General features: G+C 42.4%; 1 protein-coding gene and 1 non-coding gene across 2 annotated transcripts; one reads left to right on the top strand and one right to left on the bottom strand.

The window, feature by feature from the left end:
- Positions 1-497: 497 nt before the first annotated feature.
- Positions 498-7759, bottom strand: lfng (LFNG O-fucosylpeptide 3-beta-N-acetylglucosaminyltransferase). The gene is made up of 8 exons (XM_072369089.1): positions 7240-7759; positions 3459-3507; positions 3142-3244; positions 2903-3056; positions 2728-2813; positions 2376-2541; positions 2166-2251; positions 498-2074 (listed from the first exon to the last, which is right to left on the bottom strand). Exons 1-8 carry the CDS (start codon positions 7615-7617, stop codon positions 2008-2010), a joined length of 1089 nt encoding a protein of 362 aa, XP_072225190.1. The 5' UTR covers positions 7618-7759; the 3' UTR covers positions 498-2007.
- Positions 7760-11613: 3854 nt separating this feature from the next.
- trnac-gca (transfer RNA cysteine (anticodon GCA)) lies at positions 11614-11685 on the top strand. Its single transcript has one exon. It is a non-coding gene; the product is annotated as a tRNA-Cys (tRNA).
- Positions 11686-12053: the final 368 nt, after the last annotated feature.

Here is a 12053-nt window from a genome sequence, read left to right as displayed (position 1 = left end):
AATCTGATCCAACATGTTTGTTGGTGTGAATACCATTTTTTTTAATGACCTAATTTCCATAATGCATCAAGTTAAAAATAATATTTTTCAATAGGATCACTTATGTATTTCCATCTTCTAAAATACCAAAACAAAAGAAGACATGAAGTAAGAGTTTGAGCACTCTGGGTGGAGGTTTTTTTTTTTATGGTTATTTTCGTGGAACTTAAAAAGATGAAAATTATTACCATTAATACATCTTAGAGGCATTGAGGTGGAACTCATACTTCAGTGTAGCTGATAACCTCTCAGAAATATCATACTTCAGTGTAGCTGATAACCTCTCAGAAATATGTTCTAATGTTATCATTTTTCGATTACAATATGACAAGTAGTCATGATTTTGTTGCTTTACTTCCAGATTTGGTATTTGACTGAGGCTCACGCGTCATTAAAACATCAATTTCTTTTTTCATTCATTAATTTGAACTCCAAAGTAAAGACATGAGGCAAGTGTATCAGTGGTTATGCACTTTTATTCAAAGTTTTAGGTCCCACCATGGGTCCCATGGTAGTTAATACCAGGATCAGCTCATAATCCCTGAGAAGCCAGTATTGGGAATGAACTGTTCAAACCCTCCAGATACTGGAGAATACACACCATAGTCATTAAGCACAGTTCAAAGCAATACAGAATCAAGGCCAGGTCATTAGAAGTGGGTGTAAACCAAAAAAAAAATACATTCTAAGCATATACAATCACTACTTACTTAAACAAAGGTGCAGTATACAATACCGCAGTCAAGATGTAGAGTACAACCCAATATGGGTGAGAGATGACACAGAGGAAACAAACACCTCCATGTGGAAACACTGATGCTGCTCTCACCTCACAGGCTCAACAGTAACCAGGTATTATGTGTAAATAAGGAACAATCATGTTGACAATAACAGGAGCTCATCAATCTTTTGTGCAAACTATTATAAACTGGGGCTCCCATTACATGTGTAGCTGGTACTCCGTCACCATCGATACACACTGCTCTTTCTTTGCTGTTTTGGGTTCTCTTCTTCAAATTACATTCATGCTATAAGCCAGTAATTCTCTACTATTGTGTCTTTAGAGGTGAGAGGCAGACATCAGCTCATTTGAAACACAGCTGTGCAATTTTCAAACAACAACAAAGACTTTTCAAAGCTGATTGTAACCCCCAAAACAAAATCTCTTCCACTCAATACTTTTCCCTGATTGTAACTAATGCAAGGAGTGTTATTAAATACAGAGGAATGAATAGAAAATTAGACTTTGAGGGGTTATGTTTTTGTTGGTATGGGTCACAAATCTGAAGTATGTCATTAAAGGACGTAAACATGGTTTGTTCACCATAAAATATTTAAAAAAGGGAAAAGTGCTTTGTCCTGATATACCTCAGATTAGTTCCCAAAAGGATGTATTTGGAAATCTGCCAACTGCCAGCTCAGGTTGTGGGAAAAAATAACACTATTCACTTAAAAGTACAACAACATCTTCATATTAGAGCATTTATCCGGAGTCATCTGAGTTAAAGAACAAAATGCCTGGCAAGAAAAATTATATGCAATAAAAGCCTCAAAGCCAACATAAAGCTGAGTGGCTTTGTATTTTCAAAAGCATAAAAGAAGTTAATGTACAGCTGGCAAAAGGCTTGAATATATGATGATACATTCTATGAGAATTGCAGATACATTTACAAGCAACATATACATGACAAAGCTCAACTTGATTGCCAGCAAAGCTTTGCGGTGAAAGCCACTTCCTTCTGAGAGCCGAAATCCTCCACCTGAGTATTACAGGTGGAGGTTCTGGCTCCAGATAGGAAAGAAAAGTCCAGAGGCGGGCCGCACAGCAGCCCAGTTAAACCGTTAAAGACCGCGCTCCACTGCAGCAAGAACACAGCAGCGACACGGTCTAATACCAAACACTGGTCCCCACGAGCCTTTCAGATACCGAGGCACGGCGGGGACGAGGATGAGAAAGGAGAAGTCACCCTAGAGGGCAACCTGGGGGGGACACCATGGGGTGTCTGGGTACAGGAGACAGTGCACAGACTTGAACCTGCAAGAGGGATAAGAGTGTTAGATTAGAGAAGAAGTCTCCAAAGTGTGTCTAAATCTGCATCTGTTACAGAAGCAGAAGAGCCACCTACCTTGATGGATCCTCCTCGACAGTAAAAGCCCCTTTCAAACTGATGATATTGCTCTTGTTTTCAAACATTCCATAACTGAGAGTGATCTAGGAGAAAAAAGAGCAGGGAACATGTTACCATTGTAAATAAAAGGACACCACTCTCATACTGATTCAAAACTTCATAAAGGATGGTGCATGCATGAAAAAAGACGTCCTGTAAGGCTCTCACCTGCTTATGAATCTCAGATCTCATCACCTGTTGCAGGTTTTCTAGGTGGGAGTGGAACAGGTTGCTGCGGGTCAGCGGGACCCCAAGAACTGACTCGATGATGTAGCCAATGGTGCAGTCGTCAGGCAGACGGATCTTCTCCGCTGTGTTCATGAAGTGACCACCACTGAGAAGATATTAAAACAGATATCTGGTCAGCGTTGATCTGAAAAAGGGGTGAAGGGCCAAAACCAGCAAAATCCAAACTGACATCATGCATCAGAGCAATGATCTTATTTCAAAAAGCAAACAGGAAAATTCCCAAACTGAGGGATTTGTAATGTATTGTATATGTACAGTAATAAACACTGACCTGGCCCAAGGGCTCATCTTCAGTGCCAGACCCCGACTCACACAGAAGCCTGCTCCTCCGGTGGCAAACCAGAAGTTGACTGGTTTCTGCAGGAGGAGGAAGAAAATGTGGTTTATATTCACTCTTATCCAACACTAAAGAATCAAAGTCATGAAAATAAGATGCTTCGATGTACCATTTTATTGTCCCCCAGCCTCTCTGTGGCTTCTATGGGCCGGTCCAGACTGGGTTTACCAATATACATGTCCTGGGTGTGGGGGTACTGAGACAGTTGCTTCACAAGCGTCCGAACATTCAAATAGTTGTCATCATCTACATGACAGAACCACCTATTAGGCAGAGAAGGGGAAGACTGATTAGATGCACATATTAGACCATTAATGCACCAATCTGCATTTGAAAAGTGATGCTTACTTTTTCCCCGACTCGATAAACTTGTCATATTCCACCGCCATCTTGCAAGACAGAGCTTGACGACTATGAGCGGCGGAGCAGTTGGTGTTGACTGCATGACTTCCTGTGGCAGCAATGAAAGAAATAGAGAGTTACAGTAAGAAAGGATCATCAAAAGAGGCTCTGTGTATATTAATAGCATCTTTCAAGGGCATAAAGCCCAAAGGAGATTTTTTTATGACATTTAAAATATGATTTGGTTTTTCATGACTGGCTCCTTTCTATTCAAACAAAGCACATCTCTGTTGTCAGCATGAAAGTTTCCTCATAAAACTTACCAATTTTCCTTTTTAGCTCCTCATCTTCTCCATCTGTGAAGACGTATGTCTGTGAAGAAACAAGGGAAATTACATATAAGAGGACTCGGTCTGAAATTCCACTAAATCAAAACAACTTTGGCTGATCATGCGAATTGGTCACACGATCAAACTCAACACAAAGATCCTCTTCCTCGCATCCAGCTGCTGTGATTAGCATCAGTCAACATGTCTTTTATGCAGTGGAAAACACATTGAGTTAAACAGCCCCCTCTAATAAAGGTCTTTTGTACTGCATTTTACTCTCTCCATGGCAACTATGCAGCCGCCCCGAAGCATCCCAGACAAACAACAAAGGAGGAGGCAGACTGTCCGCCTCCCATACACACCCCGAGCATGTATCACGTCCCCTAGCTGAGCCCCTTCACTCTGCAGGGACGTGCTGCCGAGCCTCAAAGTGTTTACTCTGCAAAAACAGTGGCATAAAAATGTTGTGGTCAACACAGTTGTGATAAACCACCCTCTCAGGCGTCTTTGTCCCCAGTGCTGTATGACTGACAGACAAATAAAGGCAAAGGAGTTCAACCACGAGTCTGCAGGCGCTTGTTGAATGTAGCAATTAGTCATAAAAGGGGTGAACAACAAAGGGCACCTTGCAGGAAAACACTTTAAAGGAGCAGGGAGAGATTACACATCTCTTTATGATTACTCACACTGAGCAGGTGCAAGCTGCTCAACAGTGATGATGAAAAGGCTGCAGGCCGCAGGCTTTGTAACCGCCAGTGGTCTGTTTACTCTTCACCTGAGGTGAGGTAGCACCTGCCGAACATCACGCCTCTTTATCTACACCACGTGCCTCTGCACGTCAGGATGTGGAGCCTCGAGGCAGAGCACTTTGTGTCAGCTACAGCAAAACCCCTCATTCCTGCAACTACAGTTTAAGATCTGCATCTAAAAACAGGCCACTGACTTTTCTAGAATTACCGGATACATCAGCCCTATACAGTTTACTTTTTCAGCATAAAGTGTAGCTGCTTGAGCAATTTTTGGAGCAAATTCCAAGCAGATGTTTCTCTATGCTGAAGCCATGAGCCTGTATTTGTTTAAGGAAGGGTGGCGGTTTCACTGGTGAAGGGATCAGAGGCTGGCGCTGTTTGCTTTAAAGCTCACTGAATAGACAGCCTAATCACCGAGGCAGCTGCCAGAGCTGCCAGGGTACTGACAGAAACAGAGGGGAGGGGAGGGGTGGGGTGGGAGAGAATCTCACTGCTGATTAGTAAATCGAAAACCGTGTGTGGCCATTCAGCCTCTCTTCACCCCCTGTCCTGCCTCCTCCTCCCTCCTCTGAGCCACATACACGACCAGAGGCTCATGAATAGAACAATGCTGTGAGTTTTCATGCTGGGTAAAGTCTCCACTGGGTAAATTCTGAGCATGTTTGCTTGCATTTGCATACAGCTGCTGGAGTTAACTAAAGACAAAGCTCCTAGGGAAGGTTCTCTGCTGCTATTGTTGCTTAACCGAAACTTAAAGGGACAGTTACTTTTATGGAATACTGATTAGAACTTTAACATTTATTTTGAAAAGTTGGTTGTGTGTGAAACTAAAAAAAAAAAAAAAAAAAAAAAAAAAAAAAAAAAAAGAGGGCAAAGGGAGCACAGAGGGGGCGGTGATGCACTCTGGACCACAGGAAGGACTGGTACGGCCCTGTCTGAGCTGAACGTGGTGCCTGGCTGGCTGTCTCCAGCACCACAGGAAGGAAGGGCACTGGGCTCCCTTCTTTCCATCAACCACCTCCACCCTGACTCCTTCCCCCCTCTGTCCCAGCCATTTAGAGCATTTCAGCACTTTTTGTTGCAACAAATGATCAGGAAAACGGCTGACAGGAGCCCAGCAGTTGTAACACATGAGACATGTAACTTTGCATTTGTGCCAAAGCTGACCACTTATTCTTTACTGTTTCATACTGAAGCCATTTCATTAACTCAAGGACAGCACCAAGTGGCTAAAAGCATTCATTGTTGGAGTGCTGGCTAATTATCTAATTCTTAAAAGGAGGAATGCATGGCACATCTCCATGAAGATGTCAGTGCCAGCTGTCTAAGCACTAAAAACTAAATTTATTTGTCGATAAAAGCAGCCACTAATTGCCAGAATAGTAAATCAAATCAAGAAAAATAGACTATTTCAGATTTAACCTTTAAACTGATCATGTTGATGCAAGTGGATCAAAATTTAATCTGGCATTTATTAGCTTGAGGGGACAATTATTTACATAAAGAAAACAAAAGAAGCTTTTTATCATTTGAATGAGCTCAAAAATGAAGAGTCTGTCACAGAGATAATCTACCCTCAATAGGGTACCATAAACAGCGACAGATTGCTACTGCATTTGCATAGAGCTTAAGAAATCTCACTTTAAGTGGAAAGAACCAAGGGAAATTAAAATGTCCACTAATATCAACAAGCTTTTACAGAAGTAATAGTTTTGTTACTCCTTAGTGGCAAAAAAAATATCTAAACTCCACAGATGTTCATCAGCTGAGCGTGAGAATTAAAGCTGGACTCAGAGGATTGCCATATGTACATGGTGGGAACTCAGAGCATCATATGGCAGACATTAAAACCATCCTTTGTTCCATCTACTCTGACCACCTGGCACCCTTCCTACAGAAACTCCTCTTGTATTGTAGTGCTCTGTCTATCTTTTTTTGTCCCTGCAGCCACCAGCCAGCTGTCTGCCCATCAAGCCTGTTATTACCGCTGTATGATGGGAAAACTAAGATCATCCACTACAGTAGCTTCAAGCCTGTTGGCACAAATACTTTAAATAGGAGGCGTTGCTGTAGGGCATGTTTCGGCCATTAATATGAGCTGTGGGGGTAATTCTGACTAATCATTACTCCTATCCAAGCGTGCAAGGGGTAAAGTGACTGTGAGAATCTATTATCATTACAATTTCTGTAATCAAACATGTCTCTTGAAACATTTCCTTGAATACGAGAAAGAAAAAGAATGAGAAATACTGGAAAACTGTGTATGACAGCTCCGGGGAAAATTAAAAAGACCTCTGCAAAATCACACGTGACTCCTCTAGGTGCAGGATAAAAATCACTTTGACTTGTTTTCTCCACTCTATAGCCTCGTCTTTGTGAACTCTCTAAAGGAGCTTAGTTCACAAGGACACATTTTCATACTCAGCGTGCAACTCCCAGCATAAACTTGCCTATAGATGCACCCTATTGTCCCAGGCATCCCCTTAATGAACCCCCCGTTTTCCCATCCCTCCAGTGAGCCTGACCCAGACTCAGCTCCCACGTTCCCATGGAGAGAGGGGAGACAAGGGGCTGGGAAAGCTTTTCTTCCCCCTTCAGAAAGAAGCTTTGTTAGTCCTGGAAGGGGGACAGCGCTGGAGTTGGTGCTGTGAAGCATCCATTGCACCAGGAGCATTCACGGGGACACCCAAATAGAAGGAGGGATAATAGGGGAGTGGGGAGAGAGGGGGGTTGAAAGAGGGAGCAGACGGAGTCCTGAAACTGCTCCCTCCGTTCTCAGGGGCATCACTCAGAGGAGAATAAAAAGTGACAAAGCAGAGGAAAGTCAGCACGGTTTACAGGGGTTGTGGGGCTATTTCAGTGTCAGCTGGTGACAGGCGAACAAAGCAACACAGTAAACAGCCATCACCTGAACGTGTACACAGCACAGGCAACACCAGCCTTCAAACAACCTCCAAAAAAATCTGTTTGCAGGGTGTTGGATAGAAAGTTGGAAATCAAAATTTACCAGGCACTTGTCATTTTACCTGTTGCATATTTCTGGAAATCCATGTCTCCAGAAGCAGGTTCAGTCTGGACTGGTGGAACTTCTTGGTGGTCTTCACAGCGATGAAGATGTCATTCGCGCTGATGTCCTCAGCTGGAGCGGTGTCAGCGGCAGTGGCAGAGGCGGGCTTCTCCACCTCCCTCCGTTCCCGGCTCAGTTTGGTGAAGTACGCCGAGAATACTTTCTTTACCTGTGCGTCCCCCTGCGACACGGCGTCTTGGAGGGCAGGGCGCGCGCCGGCGTCCTCTCCGGTCGTCTGGACGCGGTGATGCTGCACAGCAACCACGAGCAGCAGCAGACAGAGACATGCGGTGCAGGCAACAGAGATGGCTGCTTTCTTTCCATTATTTTTCAGCATGATTAAACCTATAAGTGACTAAAAAAAACTATGAAGCAGCCCAACGAACTCCTAATGCAAAGTCCATATGGTGCTGTATCTCAATAAGGAACAAAGTGATACACATGTAATCCATCAGAGTGCATGGCAAGTAAGCGATCCAACCGTGAAATGGATCTATATATAAGCTTAATCTCTGGCCACGCCCCATGGGAGGTCCGTGGATCAGATATGGCAGCCTGTGATCCGGCACGGGGCGTGGTTTTATCTGTGAAGCTCAGTTTGGTTTTGGTACAGAAGTAAAAGTTTGACCCTGACGAACTTAACTGGACGTCGTTACCTGGAGGACAACTGCACAATTCCCACATTTCTTTGACACATCAAGAAAAGAAATCTAAAATCCTACTTACATTTATATTTCTATATCTCCAAGGTGAAGCTATTTGAACCCAGCCAAGTGTGAGCCGGGTGCTCACCAGGCAAACAAGCTCCATTGTTCTGCATCCTCCACTGACCTTGTGCAGGCTCTTAACAGTTGGCCATTCTTGAACACTTGTTATTCAAATTCTGGCTCTCAACACTGAGTGCCGTCTGGTGCTGGAACAGTGACCAAACGACATGAGCTCCATTCAGATCGACACGCAGCTGGTGGAGACTCAATAACCTCGACTCCCAGCAACCACAAGACACTATCAAACAGTCCGATCAAGCACAGATCTTTGAAGACGCATTCAGCTTGGCAAATATGTTCTAACTTCCATGTTCAAGAATATAAGCAAAACCCAAAATGTTGTTCTTAGACGGGAATAAAGAAAGTCTCAGTCACTGGCATCAGAAACAGAAATATACCGTTCCAAAGAAACTTGTTTTCCCCAGCAGGTGTTTAATTCTTTCCAATTCTGGGACATGCAGGGCATAAGTTACCGCTCTATTCTGTTGCTCCTGACGAGGCCTTTTGTACACCTTTCAAATGTGATAATAGAAATGCATCTACGAAACCAGGCAAAGGGGGTTGTTGGGGGTTCTCTGTGGCATTCATTCTTCTTCGGCCAGCCGCCTCTTTCTGCTAGGCTTGCAGGGCTTTCATCCATGCTCAAAAACAGTTTGTGGCCATTTGGGGTTGAAATAACAATGCCAGTTTGTTAAGATGGTAAGTGGGAGAGTTCCATTACTATTGGTTCCAGCCTCACCCTTGGTTCAGTTTCCTTAGCTGACTTTCTTGTCCCTTCTTCATAACTGAACCTCTTTTTTGACCCCCTGTGTAATGTTGCTGCTGAATACCACAGAGATTAAACCCAGTCTCTTCAGACAAGTCCACTTCCTCACCCAAGTGCCCACAAACCCACAAATATACGCCACAATGTGCTTAGTTTTCTCTCTGATGATAGCAGCATGTTGGGAGATCTGAGGTCAGACTGTAAAATTAAAGGGCTGCTATTCTTAGTTCCTGTTTTTATGGACTTGACCACATATGAGTCACATGCAGCAGGTAAGAATGTTGCTATGAACTGTGACCACAACATTCCACAACTGTCCAGATCCCATCTTTACATCACTGCCATTTTTTCTTCTCTGATTTTACAAAACCTCAAGACTCAAAGCCCCATCTGCAACAACTTGATACTCTTTATAAAGATTCAACATATTGAAAACAAAAGCATGGAAAACATTAGCTCTAAACCACATCTTTCTTCCCACTTCATACTGTTTCCATTTATCTTACATTTCAGTGTGTTTAACATTCCTGAATGTCTATGCTTTTGAAGCTTTTCCTGATTAGCAAATAATTCAATAATCTTTCACATTATGAACCATGATGCTTTTGTTCAAATCTTGATTCTTTGATCTTGTGGAGGCTAAACTCAGAAAACATGTTCTCAAAAAACAATCCCCTTCTTTCTTTCTTTTTTTTTCAGCTCCTTAACATAAACTTGTGCCCTCAGGACACCAGCTTACATGTATGTCTTTAATACAGGCGGATTACTTGTGGTTGTTTGTTTAAAAAAAAAGCAGAATTAATGCTCATAATGATGAAGATTTGTATCGAACACCTCTGTGTAAAAAATGGCTGAGTTCGATTGGAGTAGGACGACAAGCCTCTGAGGACCAGTTCTGAGAGCAGAGCAGTGGGATCAGTCTTCACTTCTGTTTATTTTCCCACCATGGACACACTATCTCTGATGGGATTACAGGTCGCACCAGACGTGAGAGCCAGGAGACCGGGTGTCCTCCTCAGGACTCGGCTTCGGTTTCCCTCCTCATGCAACATTAGAGGAAACTCTCTTAGGGCCGCTGATGAGAACGCTTCAGCTGCTCTTGAGACGAGTAAACATGGCTCGTTTTTATTGATCAGTGGAGAGTTCCCCTCAGTCTGAAAGGACCTCCTTGAGTGAAATACTATGAAACTGGGAATGAGACTTGATCCTTAATGGGATGAAGGAAAAATGATTAACAAATTAACAAAGGAAAAAACTGAAGTATCAGTGACAGTTGTCATGCACAGAAAAGCTGTTAATTAAAAGTGAGTTAACACTGTTTCATTTTCCATGAAATTTCACACCTATTTTCTTATTCAAGCAGAAATAACTGCTTGTTTTACAATATGATGAAAAAAATGTGCTTCGTATTGAAATCATGTGATTTTCCTTTTTCTTTCTGGGAAGAAAATTATTGTTGCAGAGGAAAATGTTTTAATATTCTGGATTGTAGTTCAAGGATGCATTGTGACAAACCTGAATGTTGGGATTATGTTCCTTGTAATGAAATATCTACTATGTGAAATCAGATTACATTGTGAATTATAACTGATCTGTGTTTCACAACAGCATTGACTGTTTTTTACACTGTACAAAACCACTATGTGTTCCTAGAAACAAGATATTCACTGGAGACCATTCAGGTTTATATTTCCACTCAGAGCTTAAAAAACTCAAGGGACCTTTAAAAGCTGTTGACGACTGAGTTATTTCCATATCGTGTTGTCAGTTTCAAGAGACAGGATGTTATAAGTTCTATAAAAGTCTGTGCAATGTGCACCAGGAGGTCCAACCCAAAAGAAAAACAACACAGGAGTATTATTAATTATTTGTTGTGAACCCTCTTCTTTTTTCTCTTTTCCCTTTGTCATCTAAAAATATCAAGTGTTTGCACCATAAAGTGGTTTGCTTATCTTTGTAAGCACAGGACATTATATCAATGTTTGTTTGCCACCATGTAAGAGTAGTTAACTGAAGATTTTTTTTGGAATTCGTATCACAAGCATTTTTCCTTGGATGAATAAACAAGCTCAGTGCTGTGAGCTGAGGGAGATTTTTGCTGCAGAGACGAAACTCTTCGGATCCAATGAAAACAGGAAACTCACGGCTGGTGGCCGATGTCCTGTTTTAAAGTTCCCCTCTCTGCTGAGTTGTTCACTACTCTTCATAACCAGGCAAAGACAAGCTATTTGCATAACAGTTCAGACCTGTTCATCACCCCCTGCTCCTGCCCTACTTCCACTCTGTCAACCTAATGCTTCCCAGCATTCTGTCTTTGTTGCTGGCTCTTGTTGTTCTGGGAACATCCAATGATCAACAAATTGGGAGTCCAGCCTAGTCTAATCTTCAGTGTCACAAAAATACATTTAGTGGAACAACCCAAATTAGGATTGATGAGGGAGACTTGGCATGGTTTCCTATTTGTTGTCTCGCCAGTGTTGTGGGAGGGGGGTTGTGTTGTGGAGAATGAAGAAGTACAGAGACCTGAGCTGTGTGTGTCTCGTGGTGAAAGAACAGAACAGTGGGATCTGATAGTGTGGAAATGACAACGTAGTCTGATGTGTCAGAGTCTCACAGGACGGCAGGCAGAACAGAGAGAGACTTTGGTGGGAAAATGCTGAGGTTTACTCCAATGGTGTTATGTGGGTGTTACACACAATGTGTCATCTCTCTTTTTTTCCAGAGGGAGATCTGAATAGTTACAGACTTGTGGGTTCAGCAGTTACAGCCAGAATAACTCTAGATATACGGGATTATAACTGGGGGTATAGCTCAGTGGTAGAGCATTTGACTGCAGATCAAGAGGTCTCTGGTTCAATTCCAGATGCTCCCTTCCTAAAGACTAAGCAGTATGACAAGTGACAATCTGATATTTGGAAGGAAAATATGGATTTTGTGAATAAATATGAGATAAGGTTTGTCAATGAACTAAAGTAGTCCTTTATAGATGAATTGTATGAAGGATACATTATCAGCTGTGTTACCTGACAAAGTCAGTTGTTATGGTTAACATTATATGATCAACAAATAACAAGCAAATATGCACAATCACTGAGTGACGAACAAAGTCTTCCCCTAATATTTCCAAAGGATTCAGAGATGAAATAGTAGCCAGGTGCTGATGGTCATGTCCTCTTGATTAATTGATCATCATCATGTGTGACCACCCCTACAAAAGAATTCTTAGTAATTTTCTGGTCT

This window comes from Leuresthes tenuis, unplaced genomic scaffold (genome assembly GCF_036924035.1).
Source record: "Leuresthes tenuis unplaced genomic scaffold, fLeuTen1.0.hap1 SCAF_17, whole genome shotgun sequence".
Classification (NCBI taxonomy): domain Eukaryota; kingdom Metazoa; phylum Chordata; class Actinopteri; order Atheriniformes; family Atherinopsidae; genus Leuresthes; species Leuresthes tenuis.
Note: the sequence above shows the minus strand (reverse complement) of the source record. Positions and strands in the feature narration are given on the sequence as shown.

Coding starts and splice junctions, on each gene's coding strand:
- lfng (XM_072369089.1), bottom strand. CDS start 7,617: ATGCTGAAAAATAATGGAAAGAAAGCAGCCATCTCTGTTGCCTGCACC. Junction 3,508..7,239: donor TTTCCAGAAATATGCAACAG/GTAAAATGACAA, acceptor GTTTCTTCACAG/ACATACGTCTTCACAGATGG. Junction 2,252..2,375: donor GATCTGAGATTCATAAGCAG/GTGAGAGCCTTA, acceptor TTTTTCTCCTAG/ATCACTCTCAGTTATGGAAT.